The sequence below is a fragment of the Gymnogyps californianus genome, chromosome 1 (genome assembly GCF_018139145.2).
Source record: "Gymnogyps californianus isolate 813 chromosome 1, ASM1813914v2, whole genome shotgun sequence".
NCBI lineage: Eukaryota > Metazoa > Chordata > Aves > Accipitriformes > Cathartidae > Gymnogyps > Gymnogyps californianus.
In genome coordinates, this window is record NC_059471.1 from 154253857 (window position 1) to 154270312 (window position 16456).

A 16456-nucleotide genomic window follows, 5' to 3' on the forward strand; every position below is an offset into this window, starting at 1 on the left:
CTACACTTCAACTTCCTCTCCAAATGCTTTGAGGTTTCAGTACAACCGTCCAGTACAAGTCCCCTGTCCCTGGGAAACCACATTAACAGAGGGCCTCTGAGCCAGCGTGCTTTCTCTCCAAAAACAATAGTCTTTCCTAACTTTCCTGTGGATTAAACAAATCACCAGTATTTTTCAAGAGAAGGGATCACATCCAAGGTGCTACATGAACAGGGAGGAGAGAAATAATCTGCCTCCTAAGGACCTGGTTTGGCACAACTGGGAGGAAGTGACAACCTAGTGACAGCGAAGGCTTTAATGTACTGATGGAGCAGGAGCAGCATAGGGAGCCACCACAGGAACCTCTCTCACACTGTGCTATCCAGGGCCATAAGCTAACTTCTACTGCACTTGCAGCCAAAAGAACCTGTGCTACAATTGGCAAGCAAAGTGCTGCTTATGACCAAATGGGTCTGGACCAAGAGAAACAGGGCAGCCGTCTCACCTACTCATATTACATGGACAATTTAGCAGATGTCCAAAACAGCCATAACTAAGTCATTTTTGGTCTGAGATAAATTTACAGCAATGAAAATTGGGAGTAGGAAGATACAAGGCTGAATTTGCCACCTTCCACTTCTGTTATACTCTGCAAATTTGAGTTGAAAAGATCAAATAGGCAGTGGGGGAGAAAGGAAGAAAAACAGTAACAAAAAGAAGCTATTATACATGAGCTCTTTTTGTCTAGCATCTTAAGTCTAGTAGTTGCCAGAAGACGACACACACTTGAAAAACAGCAAGGCCCTTAATCCCACAAATTGAGCAATCGAATCTGTGTCCTGGGTTGAGATATAGCCTCCTTTTTTCCACCTGCTACATCACTTGCTTCTCTCCCTAGAGCAGTTCTACTTATGTACACAAACAAATTCACTAACAGAGTATCAAGTGTTCCTAACTGAGATGCAGTTATCTGCTCAAATTCCAGCCCAAATATTTGGCTTTTTCAAATTTTTCTTGGGTTAACAGATTATGTGCGACAAAACTGTGTTTAACTTTCAGGGCAGGGATCGTTGTTCCTCCTTCCTCATTTATAGATTAGTGCAAAGGGATCCTGGTTGTTCTTAAAAACTCTGCTAAAACTAATATGCTACGAACAGAGGCACCTAACTTTTAATTTCATATAAACTCACATCCTTGCTTTTGTATCAGAGGTTAAAACAGTAAAGTTTCCACTTACGCTCTTCAAGTTTTCTGTGCCTTAGTTAAGTGTGCTGGTTTTGGCTGGGATAGAGTTAATTTTCTTCATAGTAGCTAGTATGGGCTATGTTGTGGATTTGTGCTGGAAACAGTGTTGATAACACAGGGATGTTTTAGTTACTGCTGAGCAGTGCTTACACAGAGTCAAGGCCTTTTCTGCTTCTCACACCACCCCACCAGCGAGGAGGCTGGGGGTGCACAAGAAGCTGGGAGGGGACACAGCCGGGACAGCTGACCCCAACTGACCAAAGGGATATTCCATACCATATGACGTCATGCTCAGCATATAAATCTGGGGGAAGAAGAAGGAAGGGGGGGACGTTCCGAGTTACGGCGTTTGTCTTCCCAAGTAACCATTATGCATGGTGGAGCCCTGCTTTCCTGAAGATGGCTGAACACCTGCCTGCTGATGGGAAGTGGTGAATGAATTCTTTGTTTTGCTTTGCTTGTGTGCATGGCTTTTGCTTTACCTATTAAACCGTCTTTACCTTAACCCACGAGTTTTCTCACTTTTACCCTTCTGATTCTCTTCCCCATCCCACCGGGGGGGAGTGAGCGAGCGGCTGCGTGGTGCTTAGCTGCTGGCTGGGCTTAAACCATGACAAAGTCCCCTCACATTGATTTCTCTTCTAGCCTAAATAATCCTGTACTTTAAGGATTCAAGCTCCCTCCAGCAACTGTACAATTATTAATACGCTACAGACAAAAAAGGGATCATTTTCTTTGTGATGAGCAAGGGGGGAAGAAAAAGAAAAAACACATAAACGGGTCAGAGAGAGGCTGGCTCTTCAGCAGCCTGAGTTGAATCCCTAGAAGGCAACAGCTTCAGCCTAAAGATTAACATGGCGAATGAGGAAGCCAAATATTTAATCAGTGTAAAGTACATTTATTGTGCATTCTGGTCATTTCCCCCTGCATTTTGGCTTGGTAATTAACAGACCTTCCTTAGAAGAGAGGTTCAGGAACTGATCCACTTCATGGGGCTCCAATTTAATCTCTGGAAGAACTTTCTGGCTCAGTGGTTTCATCTAGAAAAGAGAAATTAACAGCATGAAAACCCAAAGCACACATCTTAAAAATCTTAATAGAAGGATACAAAGATGACTTCTCCATAAATGGAGAGGTTCCCTCTCCTCCTGCTCTGCTACAGGCAAAGCTTTAACTGCTTCACACAGTTTGCTAAGCCAGGCTACAGAGAATACTGCCCTGACTACTCCCACTATGGCTTTTCTTACTACTATATTTAGCTAAATAAAAGATTACGCCTCAGAGATGACATTTCAGACTGAAAACTAGCATGCAACCCACTCAAATTACTTCTCTTAGCAACAGAGCTGCCGCTAGGATTTGCCGGACCGCACAGTCTGTTTGAGCAGAGACAGAAACACTCCTGGTAGTGGGGGAGAGCCTGTTCAAGACCACTGTCATCTGGGAGGAAGAGCAAGGTGCCAGTCATTGAGCACCAGATTATTGGACCCCAGTTCATTTCACAGTGCGGAGGAGCAGGAAAAGAGACAGTCACAGCTGACCGAAGTTTGGAAGACATCTGGCTTGCCCTGTTGACAGGGCTGGGGCACCCAGCTGCCAAGCTGTTGCCCAGAGTCTGCCTGTGTGCTACAGTCCCAGGCTTGAGGAAGTCAGTCTGGCACATCAGCATGCTCACTGCAGCCAAAATTTCTCTCAATAACCTGTGTAACTAATCCATGCAATAGTAACAAGCCACCAGTTAGTCCCAATATACTCTTTGCAAATCATGGCATCCCAAGCTACAGCAGGACTATGTACTGGGGACAGCACATTCAGACTAGAAGAGGATTATGGGAAACTTGTGTTTAATTTTTTCAGTTTCTCATAAAATATTTCTGTTGCACATATTTCTGATCCACATCCAAGTGGAAACATTTATTTTCAGCGTATACTAACTCCACCCGGCCTGGACTGACATCGCACCCTGGGGACTGAGAACAGCCATGCTTCTTCCTCCGCTGACAGGGGACTCTGGTGAGCCATCAGCTGCTGCAGTTCATTCTCCTTAACCCAACCACAGCCAAACTAAGCCCTTGAGAATGCCCACTGGCTGCTCCAGCTGTGGTCAGCAAGGCATCACAAATGCTCCTTATGAGGCAGGTTGGTCTGGAAGCAGCAGCAGCTCGAAATGTCAAAGCTTCACAGATCTGGCAAAAGTGACTTAGCAGGCAAACAGGGAAACTCTCCAGTTGTTTCAAACAAGGAGTCTTGTTCTGATTAGGGGAAGGCACAGCAGCACTAAAGCAAGTTATTATGGAAGACACTTAGCTTGTCACAGGCTTGATAGGGCAAATGGGTTAGTCAGTTCAGGTGGGACTGGTTCCTTAGAAACTGTTTAAATATTTTTAAAAACGCATGAGCCCCAGGCTTTAGGGCTAGCATAGAAGAGAAAGTTGTGCATCCAACCATTAAGACCTGAAGACGTAGATAAGTGTTTTGAACCACAAGCTCTTACAGCAGTAGTGGGACACCAGCAAACATTAAAAGCCATTAAAGCAGACTGCAGTGTGCACTCTGAATTGACGAGCTTTGGCACCAAGGAGGCTACACTGGTATGCAGAGTCTTAGGAGAATCTGTAGCTAATTGCGCAGAGAGCAGAACAGAAAGTCTACAGGTACCAGGGCATCCGTCTGTAGCTCAGGTTGTTCCCCCTCCAGCGATGTGGCTGTGATAGTGAGACTGACTGAGGGAGCAAGGCCTGATGTCTCGCACAACACGGGCTCAGTCTTTATTGCTGCTGGAGTAAGCTCTGCAGCCAGACACCATTCCTCATTTTCCAGGTCACCTGCCAGGGAAGGAAATTGGACACCACATGTTTAGGTCAGAGACAGAAAGACTACAAATGAAAATAATGTCATTCCTCCTCCAGAGAAGGGAAACAAACACAGAAGGCATTTCAGTCTATCAACAAAACTCTGCCCTTACTATTCAGCTCTCAGTCAATGCAGACAACCATGCCATTTCAGGACTGTAACCTAATCCTAGCCCCAGGATACAGAGAGGAGCAGCGAGGAAAGACACAGAGCACTAATCACTGTACATTGCCGAAAGCTGCTAACACGTAGCAGAACAAGACTAAACAAGCCATTGGGTAAAGCAGCCAGGGAGCCATGTCCTACACACGCTAATGCCTGCTGACTCAGTTTTATTCCTCCTTGTAGAGACAGCATTTAGCCAGACTTCTGCTCCTTCTACTGCTTGCAATCATCAAATAGCCAGAGTGGTGATATTATACTTCTAAGAACAAAGGATTTTTCACACTCTCAACTTCAAAATTTTTCCCCCAAGGATTCATTTAGTAAGTATAAAAGAGGATAAAGCTTTAATGACTTCACAGGAGCACCACTGCCATGGTGATCATGCTAATTTCCTCCCCAGAGCCTCTGGAAGTCACAGCATAGGATGCATATTTTGATTGGCAGCAATGAAACATGCATCAGGTGTTGGCAGAATTGTCCCCTGGCCCCGCTTACTGCAAGCTCACTAATCAGGAGGAAGTCATGCGACTTTTCACTGGACAAAGCTGAAAGGTTTGCCTTGCACTGGCAAGAACTGGAAGAAGGTTGGCATGGTAAGTTGGTAGCTCCCCACTTCCATTCATGAAGCAGCCACTGTTTGGCTTGCTGAGAAAGGACTTAATCTCCCAAGTCTAAAGTATGATAGAGGATCAAGAACTTGGAAGGACTCAACCTTTAAGACAATTCCACAAGGCTATTAACAACCCCACTTAAAAAAAATAAAATTAAAAAAAAAATGCATTTTTGGCAGTTGGAATTCTGCCTTAAAAAAATTCCCATCCCTAGCGCTAGAGTTCAGTTATATAAGTTCTTTTCTCTTGCAGGAGAGTACCCTACACCAGCTGTACTGCATCCCAACAGTGTATAGCCCAGTCCTCTGCCACAACTCGTCAGTAGTCGTGAGAAACGTCCATTAAATCAAGCAGCTGGAATCTGAGGCCAAATATACATTAGAGAAAAGAGTGTTGATCTTTCTTTCAAAGCTTTCTCCTGCCTTCGTACAGAGTATTTACTGCATATACAGAATTAAAGCAGAGAGCAAGCAAGCACGTACACAGTATGGCTAGTAAACAGCAACAGAGCTTTGAATTAACTGCACGCTGCGTCAACACCGTGGGAGGCAGCCACGGTGCTATGGCTGTGCCACCAGCAGTCTGCAAGGCTGACACAAGACCCTTACACATCTGAGCGTATCAAGGTGGTGAGATGTCAACAGAGTTCAGCTGCAAACAGGTAACAAAAATAAGAGTGGGCTTACAGCCTCCGTGCTGCTGTCTGCCCTTGCTATTAAGACCACACACACTTATGGCACACAGGCACTGGGCAGAAGCTGGGTGACTGGAAGCAGGGAGAAGCATGTTCATCTCCAGTGCTAGTAATTACTTTGTGGTGGGACCTAACCTCCACCGCTGGCAAGGAAGGCGGTAATTTGAGTAAAGACACACCAAAGAATTAAAAATGAAAAATACGTATCCTGTAATCAGAAGCTCAAGAACAACGAGCCCAGCTCTGCCAAGAGAAGTAACTGTACAGCAAGGGCTAAACACCGTATTTAAGTTTCTGGAGCTCTTACTCCCAAAGCTTTCTGGGAAATGCAGAAATACAAAAATAGAAGTATTTATGAAAAAAGAGGTAGTATTGTCTAAATATTAACTCAGGAGAGAGGACATTGCTCTCTTTCAACCCTCCCCGAGCCTCTCTACTCACAAACACGAGAGCACAGCTCCCTCCCTGCTGACTGCAATGAAATATGCAGTGGATCCATGGACTCCCTCTAGCTTGCTATGTGTGGATCATTCAGATAAGAGCTTTAAAGTGGTATCTTTGCATGGAAATCCAGAATCCCTTGGCAAATGCAACTTTCAAATGCTTGTTTGGATAACTTCTGCCAAAACCTCCCCCACATCGTGTTGTGCAGAGCCTCCGCTTGCTGCCTCTCACACCTCTGGGTCGAGCTACACCATGGCAGTGCTATCGTCTGTAAGCTACTTTAGACTCCCTTTGGGAGGGAAGGCTACATATAAACGAGAGCTATCAGTGAAGCAAGTAATTAGCCCTGAACTTTCTGAGATTTGTATCATCATGCAAGTAGAAGACAAATCTAGCCATGGGTGCCTAGCGAAACAGTGCATGTCCTCTAAGGCTGCACTTTCTGATGTTTATCACCTCTGATCCCCAGATTCATCACAAGGATTCACCTGCTGTAAAAAAGCAAGATATGCTGGCCTTCAGCCGGTCATTTTACTCCCCTGGAACCTGACTTTGCTGATTAACCTGACATCCCTGCCATCACCACTTAGATCCGCACAAACTGCTCAGAGTTATTCTAGGCTTTAAAGCCAGTCTAACCAGTTTGTAGGGTTATGGATGGTTTTCAGCGACAGCAACACACTGCGTTTAACACTGAGATAACTTCGAAGAACTGCATCTAACATTTTTTTGACACTGCCTCTTCTGATGCATGGTGACAGCTGTCATTCCAGATGAACAACCCTGTGAAAAGAAGGGACGGAGCAACACACTGGTCGAATCCCACCTTGACACTCCCCTCTCCCCACTTTTTCGAAGCCCCTGTTACGCATTCACTATCATGGTCAGTGTTGTGCAACAAGTTATTTTCTTTTGACACATTCCAGCTTCTGAAGTCACCAATGATCTCTCCTCTGCTCCAAGAGAGCTGCAAGGACATTTCCCAACTCTCCTTTCTCCTCTTCCTGAGCACAGCTGGTTGACATTATCTGAAAATCATTCTTAGTTTATTCTTATAATAGCTGCTTAGCACCTTAGTCTACTCTGTCAAGCACTGTACTAGCAGAACAAAGTGGTGGCCCTTCTCCCAAAGCCCGTGAGAATGTTGCACAAAACCAGAAAAATTTAGGCAAACAGGAAAAATTGAGCAGGCTACAGAATACTGGTCATACTGAGAGGCAGGGCACACCCTCCAAGACAAGAGTATTTCTGACAGAGGGTTACAGAGAACCATGAGAGAGGTTTCATGGAATAAAGAGAACAAGCAAGAAGGTGCACACGAAATACTGAAATGAAAGGACAACGGAGGCTGGCTCAAGGGACCCACTGGAGGAAAAAGGAGGTATCTTCTCCAAACCAACCAAGACATGCTGTGGGAAGAGTAGATGACTAGTGTCAAGCAATTGAAGGTGAGTGTTTAAATTTATATTTGACATGATCTAGGAGAAACACATGAACTATTGAGACAGAGCCCAGAACAAAAGGCTGAGAAAATGATCTTGGTGATGATATTCTAGACGGATATGAATAGGGCAACACTGCATTGCTAAGGTGAGACAAAATACGCTGCAAATCATTCAGATATAGAGAGAAGAAAGCTTGAACAAGAGATTTAGCTATCCAAATGGCTAGGAAAATCCACATCCTCAAGATGGTCACCTTGGCTGTTAAAAATCTCTTCTCAGGCTTCAAAACACTGATTCCAAAGTTCACTGTTGAACAAGTGATACTGGCTGTCAGTCCCCTTTCCCAGCTGAAATTTTCTATGAACTTCAGAGCTCTATCGCAATGACTGTTTAGATGAGAAGCATTCCCCTTCACCTACCCTTTTGTAAGCCCATGAATGCTAGGCATTTTGGCACATGAAATATGTCATTTAAGGAGTCTACACAGTACTTAGCAAAATCCCAGCTAACGGTTCTATGTGCAATGCACTAGCACTGTCACATTCCATATACAGACTATGTTAACTGAACATTAATGTTGCAAAGCACCCAGGTATTAAGAAATACCTATGAAGGTTTAATTCAGTGTACTTTTGCACATTATATACACCTAAAAATAGGAATGTTTTAATAATGTGATCAAACAGTTTCTCTACAAAACCTGTGCCTTACCCAACAAGCAGAATGCACGGCGCTCCCCTAACTGAGGAGCTATTCCATGTTTTGTTATTCTCATTGTCTCATGCACAGCCTCATCTCTCCTTTACCAAATACAACTCAAATTCTGTTCCCACAGAGCTCTTTAATTCCCTCCTAGGGAAATGTTTCACCAACCTGAATTAATTTCCACAGTGGTCCTGAAAATTCAAGTGAGCCATGGAGAGATTAAGGCCAAAACGTATCTAGTAATTTAAAATGGTCAACTGGAGACAACTGGAATTGGATTTTTCAGATGATTTAGCACTGTTGTTATACTTTATCAAAATACAGTATGCATTGAGTTTCCAGGTGTGGCTGTGAGCGTCTACCACGTCTGCAAGTTAAATGTCAGAGTTTCAAATCAAGCATCCAAAAAACCCATACATCACAGCAACCCAGGGTTTGTGACACATGCATCTCAGATCTTGCCTTCTGTGTCCAAGACTAAAATTACATATCTTCAGAAAGCTTTTATGTGCTGCTTCTGTCATCAAGCTTGTCCCACTTTTCCTGCAGGCTCTTGTTTAGCATGCACCTTCCACTTTCTTTTTTTAAAAAAAAAGGCAGGAGCCTTACAAAGTGCCAAAGTAAGTTCAATCAGTGTACTGAGCAATGTTCTCACTGATAGGAAAAACTTTAAACATGTCCTCTTCTTTCCCAGCTGCACTCATCGTGAGTCCAGCTTGGTCCTCGATACAACATGCAATGTGTTATAAGATGCTGTGTACGTGATAATGCAAGAGAGGAAGCTCAAAAAGGGACATAATTCCCTCAGTACTGTAAGTGTAAGCACTGCATGTTGTGCATACCTACAGCAAGGCGTCCAAGTAGCAAACAAACTCTTTCTGCCCTCTGCCTTTATTTCAGAGGCCCTAATCCTGCCCCAGGTTCCATCATCTGCAGTTAAGATGGGCAACGCTAGTAGGATCTACTAAACATACCACAAGTGGACTTTCCCTTTTCACTTTCCTTTCCCCAGACCACTACACCCAAAAGGGAAAAGGTTATGCAACGTTTTGCACAATGAAAGCTTAAGATCTTTAAAGTCCATTATGAAGACTGAGTTACGCATAAGCGCTTGGCTTTGGGTGCACAACACACCCAAGTCTATTTCTCTCTATGCTGCACACCACATACATTATCATTTCTCTCTATGCTGCACACCACATACATTATGATGACAGTTTTCAACAGAAATGGATTTCAGTGCCCCTCTAAGCATCACAGCTATAGCAATATTCAGTATGTGTGATTTAGGCATACATGAAAAACACACAACCAAGGAGGGCTGTGTTTGTACATGGCAGAATTAATATATACTACTTCTGTGTTTATTAAAAAACATTTTTAATATATGTATTTCTATATAGATATAAAAAAATTAAACATAGTCTCTTAACAACACCATATGCAGCTTTCTAGGATACTCATATTTCTCTGAAGAACAGCAACATTTTGCTTCTTTCCTTGTTCCATATAATATTATAGGAAGGCAGGGTAGGAAAAGTGGAAAATAAGGTCAAAAATGCTTACTTCAACTCTACATTTTTTTTTAATATCAGAGTTCCCAGCAAGTTTTGCTTTCCTTTTTTATTTCTACCCAACATTATTCTATCCAACTAATTCTTCAATCTTGTCCAACATACCACCTCCTTTCCTGCGAAAAAGTAAATCTTCTCCAATATTGACTAAATTTCACCCTCTGTGATAGATGTACAGAGAAACAGAGCTTACGAAAAAACTAAAAAGATCTCCCTTGCTCCCCACATTCATTTCAGCACTATTCATTAAAGAGTTTAACAGAGGCACTCTTTGCATGGATAACCAAGTTGCATCAGTGAGTTGCTGTGTATTTTTAAATAAATGAAATTAGAGATGCACTCTGTATCTATCCCTTCCAAGTACAGAGAATGCAAGTATTCAGAGAAACAACATGATTTTCACCTTTTTTTCCCCTACAGGAAAAAGGAAGACAGCACCACTAGGTAAACAAACCCACACAAGGGGTGTACCACTGAACATAATCTTGAAGGGGAAAAAAAAGCCCCCCATACCACCATTACCACCATGACAGATCGTAATCGCACAGAAAACAGATGCGTGCATAGCATGCCATTTGAAAAAAGGCTGCAAATGGGACCTGTAGAAGCATCAAGGGATATGCTTATCTGTATAAGCAGAACGAAGAGGCAGCTCTCGCCTCCTCAAAGTTCACTGTCCAAACAACAGATAAAACAGCTAGAGAAAGACAAAACCGGAAACTTAAGGAGACCACAACAGCCTACTGGTCAAAGTGCTTTGCACAGTTATCAGAAAAGACATCTCTGGACACGGTAATGCAAGAAGATCCTTAATGAGTCAAACTGTTCTCCAGCCAAGCGTATTTAAATAATCCCCTTCTTCAGCTGTGTCATGGATTTGAGCAAAAGGGCTTCAACTAATTCCTTTTAATCCATGACAGACCTTGTACTGCCATCATGAGCCACAGGGCTTGGATGCACAGCCTGCATGGCTTCTGCACAGCCGTGCCATGTACAACAGTATGCAGTCTCAGACTCGGCTCATCACATGTTAATAAGACACTTTGACTCAGATAGCGCTTAAACTTGCACCAAGGGTCCACGTTTGCAAAGCTGTACTTTGGACAAGCGTTTGCTCCTTGCCTGGATCCTACCTCTGAGGTTGCTGCTCCTATACAGCTAGCAGCAGGATGCAAGGGTGCTCACTAGCTCTACACCACAGAAATACAGCTGCAAACTGGGAGCTGGCTAACTGCAAGGGGAAAACACCTCCTGGAAGTGGCTTACAACTTGTCTGTGGGGGAAATGGCCACTCGTTCTCTGTCGGCAGAAACACCCCACCACGAACCTGAAAGGGCGTCTGCTGATGCACGGATTCTGGGCGTGCTGCTGGACATGCTGCTTACAGGGAAGTTCAGCATCCCCAGCTCTGCAGTCTGAGCCCTTCCAGCCTCCCAAAGGCAAGCTGGACCTTTCTGGAAGAATAACTGCTTCCTTGTCTTCCCCCTGGGCTTGCAGCGTGCCCGGTGCCCAGCTCTGGGCTCATGTAACACCCCCTGGCAGACACAAGCCCCGTTTATCATGCCTGAAATGCTGAACTCCAGCACCACTGCGGCTACCCCCCCCCTCTCCTCTGTGAGGTGAGAGCCCACATTCATCGACAAACAGTTTCTCTTACAGATTTTCCAGATGGCATTTCCCCCTCCCAGCGTGCACAAACACTCCCACCGCAAATAATGAAACCGAAGCCCTCGAAACAGCTTCAACAAAGGAGATACTGTTTGACTACCAAACATTGGGGTCCTTTTTAAAGTGCCAGGAAGGGAAAATTAAATAAATGGGCAAAGATGAGCAGCAGTGATACACAGTAATCACAACGCACAGCAGAAGTAGCCTTTCTCCTAACAAAGGATCACTAGTCATACCGGCATCCCCCCTTTGAGCAGCACGGAGTCCATCTAAAACCCACAGATTATTTGTATCACTATCAAAGTTATAAAGATATGAACAAGGGCACATTGTTCCTCCCATACGTAAACAACCAGGGTCAATACCCTCTTTCCTGTGGAGAACTTGACAGTTTTCAATCAGAATCATCTTGTCACGTAAAAACAGCCAGGAGATGTCTTGGGGTGACAGGTTCTGCTTTAACCTCTCTTCAGACTAAGACTTTACACAAGCATAGCCGTCAGCTCGGATACAGACCCTGATGTTTTTAATTATTTTGCTAAGGAGTCGGAAAATGTTATTTTTATAGCATCACCCTTTATATATATGGGAATGAGGCACAGAGTGAGGCGGTAGCTTGGATTTACAGCCTTAAAGCTTGATACTATTAAATGTCCTATAAAAGACTATGATTTTTTTTTTTTAAGATATGTGAAAATTATCCACAGAAGTACTGTGTTCAAATAAAACAGATCTCTCTCACCCATCTGAATTTTTCTGCCCACACCCCACGCGGATGTTGTGAAGGCATATCCGTATTATGGCAGCAATGAGGCTTCGACACACATTAAAAGGACTTGATGCTCACAGCACATAACTAAGCATGAACTCCCAGTGCAACATTACACAGAGAATGAGATCACTGGTTTCAGAAACAGCAGGACTGGAAGTGCGAGGAGTATTCCTCTAATATGTATCATTAGGGAAACTATTCCTGGGAAATCAGCTCCCGTGGTCACTTGACACAGAGTTTTGAAAAGGAACTGCAAATGTCCCTTTGTTTAGAAAGGAACTGCAATAGCTCAATGTCCAGAAGATACCCCCTATAGGGAAACACCAAGGAAGTGCAGTTCATTTAGACTGTATCCAAGCTGAAATCAAGAGGGAACTTAATCACAGCCTACAAACACCTGGGGAAAGAGGTTTCTGAGAGCAGATGGTTCTTTACTCCAGCAGGAACAAAGGCCATAAGGAGATCTCATATGTGGAACTGGAAGCTAAAGGAGATCTGACTGCAAATCAAGTTGTCAATTATTAACAGTAAGCATAAGTAAGCACCAAAATGCCCACCTCTAAATCAAAACTGACGTTTTTCGGATACACTGCTGCCCAAGTAGAAGTTACACGCTTGATTCAGAGTGAGCTACTGAGATTTTGGACCTTGGACATATAAAAGTTCAATAGTCTTCTCATCCTTTAAAACTGCAGACGCTGACAAGGACTGACTGCTACCCTTCCACATAAAAATCACCCAAATACAGGCTATCACCACCAAACAGCCTCCTCCCCATTTCATAAACACACAAAAATAGAAAACCCACACAGAAAAAAAAGTTGCATTGGAATGTGCTCACAAAAATTATCAGTATGGCTTTGACAGCATCTTTTCAAAACACAAGTGAATTTCTTTGTCCAGTTCAATTTTCTTTAAAGTCAGGGCAGAGGAGGTTCCATTTTCATTGTTCACATTTCATTGATTCAGTATTTGTAGAAAAACAGACAGAAGCAGGACAATGCATCTCTCTCTCTCTCTAGCCTATATAAAAAAATAAAATTACGATATATAATATAACCTACTATACATAATAAATACATTATGACTTACATATACACCATATATACACATATATTATGTGTGTGTATATATATGTATACACATAAAATGTATCAAGACCACCCTGAGCCTCAAGCCCACAGGTGCCTCTACGCAAAGAGACAGCACTGCTTGTGGACTCCATACATAAGCAAGCATTTTCCTGTACAAAGCGCTGCCTGAGATGCGGGCTGGATTTATTGTTGAAGGGCTATTTGCCCTGGAGAAGTGGGAGCCATATACAATGATTTTCCAGGTTTTTTTTGTTTGTTTTGGGTTTCTTGTTTGTTTGTTTTTTTCTTTTTCAAACCATGTAGGGAGATGGAGTTGAAGCTTAAAAGGAAAATTTGGGTTTTAAAAGCACATTACAGGAAAACATAACCTCAGCAGTAAAAAACCCAATAACAATACAGGTTACATTCTGGAGCCAGCCCCAGTTTTGGCACAGCTAAGCGTAAAATAGAAACATACCATTTCTGCAATCAGTCTGTCAAACCTCTAGCCAAGACAAGCCACTTCAAATCCAACAGTAACTTCAAAGCATTCCTGAGCAGGAAAGCACAAACAGGAGGGGCAGGTGGGGACCAAGACTAGTCTCAAAAGCAGAGCCCTCAGGGGACGGGGAAAGGAACGCACCCAGCCACCTGGCCACAATTTGAGGAGAGAAACGATACAAATGACTAGTCGGCTCTCCACTGTCTGAGCCCTGCCAGGCTCACAGACTAAAAAACACACACAAAAACCAAACACACGCCCACTGCAAACCACTCCCTATCACTTGAGCTGATCCCAGAGGATGAAGAGCCCCACGCAGATCCTGCAGCCTGTGCCTCCACGTTCCTGCTGCACACCAGCCCCTCAGTATTACTTGTACGCATTCTCACACGTTCAAAACAATGGGCAGCCACTGCCCTAAAGTTTGTGCCTACAGCTGACAAGATGAAGCATCAGAGGACAGGGAAGGACCCTACGCTCGCATCTTAAGTCACACAGGAGGCTAACCATAGTCCCTGCTGAAATTCAGTTCTTGCCTTGCTCCTGGCTGTCTGACCCACAGCCCTCCCTTTCCAAAAGGCTGCAGAGACTGGAAAACTGAAGACAGATATGCACCAGCCGTAACAGAAAATGAAGCTTTTTTCCTAACCGTTTACAACTGTCAAGGCAAACCTGTGCCCCAAAAGGTCCCAATGCGCAGCAAGAGGTCTCCCTTATCCATCAGCCCTATTCTCAGCCTCCCCTTCTAGCTTCCTCATTTCCTTTCAAGAAGCATTTTCCACTTCACAACTACCCACTGTGCTTCTCCACAGCTACTCTGCAGTTGTCTCAAAAAACCCAGGGCTCACAACTAGAAAGCGGAAACCTGCTGTGAGAGAAGCGGCAGCGAACTGGTGCGGCTCATCGGTACCTGGGATGCAGCCTCCTTTTTCATGTTACAGCCTGGAGCCCTCCCGAGGCCAGGTGCCTTATTCACCAGTTCAGGCAAACAAAAGCACATGATCAGCCAGCTGCAAGCAAGCAGCTCAGGCCTATAAATCTCTCTCTCTAGTATCTTTAGTCTTAAAAGTTTATGCAAAATTGAATACAAGAATAGATTCTCCGGGGCCGTGGGGGGGGAAACCAAAAAACTAAATGCCAGACATCTTGCTCACATCTGCTTTAAAATACTTACTCTTGCCAATGCTTTCATAGGCTGGAGATTTACGACTGACGCCTTCAGAGACCCCACACTAGCAACAACCTGTGAGTATTCAGAAAAGTTCTTCTGCACAAAGCTGGGCAAATACCCTCAATACAGTGAAGTCAGAAGAGCGAGTAACTGGGGAAAACCGGTGCTGGGACCTTGATCTTATGGATGCTTAAATGTGTTCTCACCTTGAGAACAGGACTCCTCGGAAGAGTTAAACCCAGGCTTATGAGTTTGCCAGGTTTTACACTTCTAGAACTTTTAAAAAAACCTTTATATAAGAATTACAATTACATGAATAGGTCAATTTAGCGGTTGTAGAAATTCTGGTAATGGCCAGGTAGTGGCCAACGAAATGGCTCACAGCAGAAGTTAATTGTTCCCCTGCAACAGTCAGTAAGAAGGTGCTTATGGAGTCAGAGCGATCATTCACTCCACCGTAACAGCTGAAAGAAAACATTAAATAACATTTTCAGTAAGGTTGTCAGAGACTTGGCAGGGAAAACAAGACGGAAATAGACACTGAATGGCTTAAACCTGTCTTGAATACCATGTGCCAAACAAGATGGGCCTTTTTCTCAGCCTCCCTGTAACCTGGGGCTCTGGGACTCTGTACGTGAGAATACATAGATGAAAACTCCTGCAGACATTGGGTGCCATTGAATCAGATGGAGACGACTCCCAAAATCCAATTACCTCCTCCAACAGGCTGGCACGGACTGAAGGAGGAGGGCAGAAAGGCAGGTAGCGGAGCAACACGAAGTGGGGCCAGCCTGGTGGCAGCACACTGGCCCCAGCGCTGCAGGGCTGGGACCAACGTCTGGGGCCACCCTGGGCCCACACCAGCCGGCAGGACCCTGCCCCAGGATGGGCCATGTGCCCCCAAGCATCGCTCCTGCCTCTCCAACAGGCCTGTCACCATGGAAGCAAACTTCAGTTTTTAACGCTATTGTTAAAGGCGGGCAGGTATGTTTCCCTTTAGGACACCAGACCCATGTGGTACAAGCCACCCCTGTCCCCCCTCGTCGCAGGTGGCCTCCCTCTGGTGGTGCACAACTCACCGGCAGGCCGGGCCGGCACAGGGCTCGGCAGCCACCTGCCCGCTCCTGGCACAGAAATGGCACCCGAGGGCTGAGCAGCCGATTAGCGTTACACAATTAACATGCACCAAGTTAGAAGTGACACGGGGGGCCAGCTTGCATCTCAATATACACTAGCACATGGCGCCTGAAAAGTTGCCTTTGCTGAAAGGAGTTTGCAGCTCCAGGTCACACTAACAGAGTAACTGCTGGTGTGACAGCAACAATAAGGTCCGTAACAGCCGCCACTTCCAAGTAGGCATTATCTAGCCATATGGGCTAAGGGGCCTGGCCCTAGGAAATCCTGGGTTTTCCCCCTCCTCACACTTGCCCTGTCTTTGCCTGCTCATAAATGCCCACTGGCCTAGGAGGGGATGGCATATCTGCACACCCTGGAAAACAACCCACCAGTACTCACTGCCAGGACAACTGCTAAGATCTTGAGTTACAAAGAAGAA

The 16456-nt window shown here is 44.5% G+C and overlaps 1 protein-coding gene across 2 annotated transcripts in view; it reads right to left on the minus strand.

Annotated features, from left to right (window-relative positions):
- CREB3L2 (cAMP responsive element binding protein 3 like 2) overlaps nt 1–16456 on the minus strand; it is an 80484-nt gene that overhangs the window by 17128 nt on the left and 46900 nt on the right. The window contains exons 3-5 of one of the 2 annotated variants that reach the window (XM_050915193.1): nt 3877–4049; nt 3706–3713; nt 2177–2250 (exon numbers count right to left, since the gene is read on the minus strand). In XM_050915193.1, the coding sequence (XP_050771150.1) occupies nt 2177–2250; nt 3706–3713; nt 3877–4049 (255 nt within the window). Of the gene's footprint in view, nt 1–2176; nt 2265–3705; nt 3714–3876; nt 4050–16456 lie in introns of both variants that reach the window. The other variant, XM_050915192.1, reaches the window with a different exon arrangement.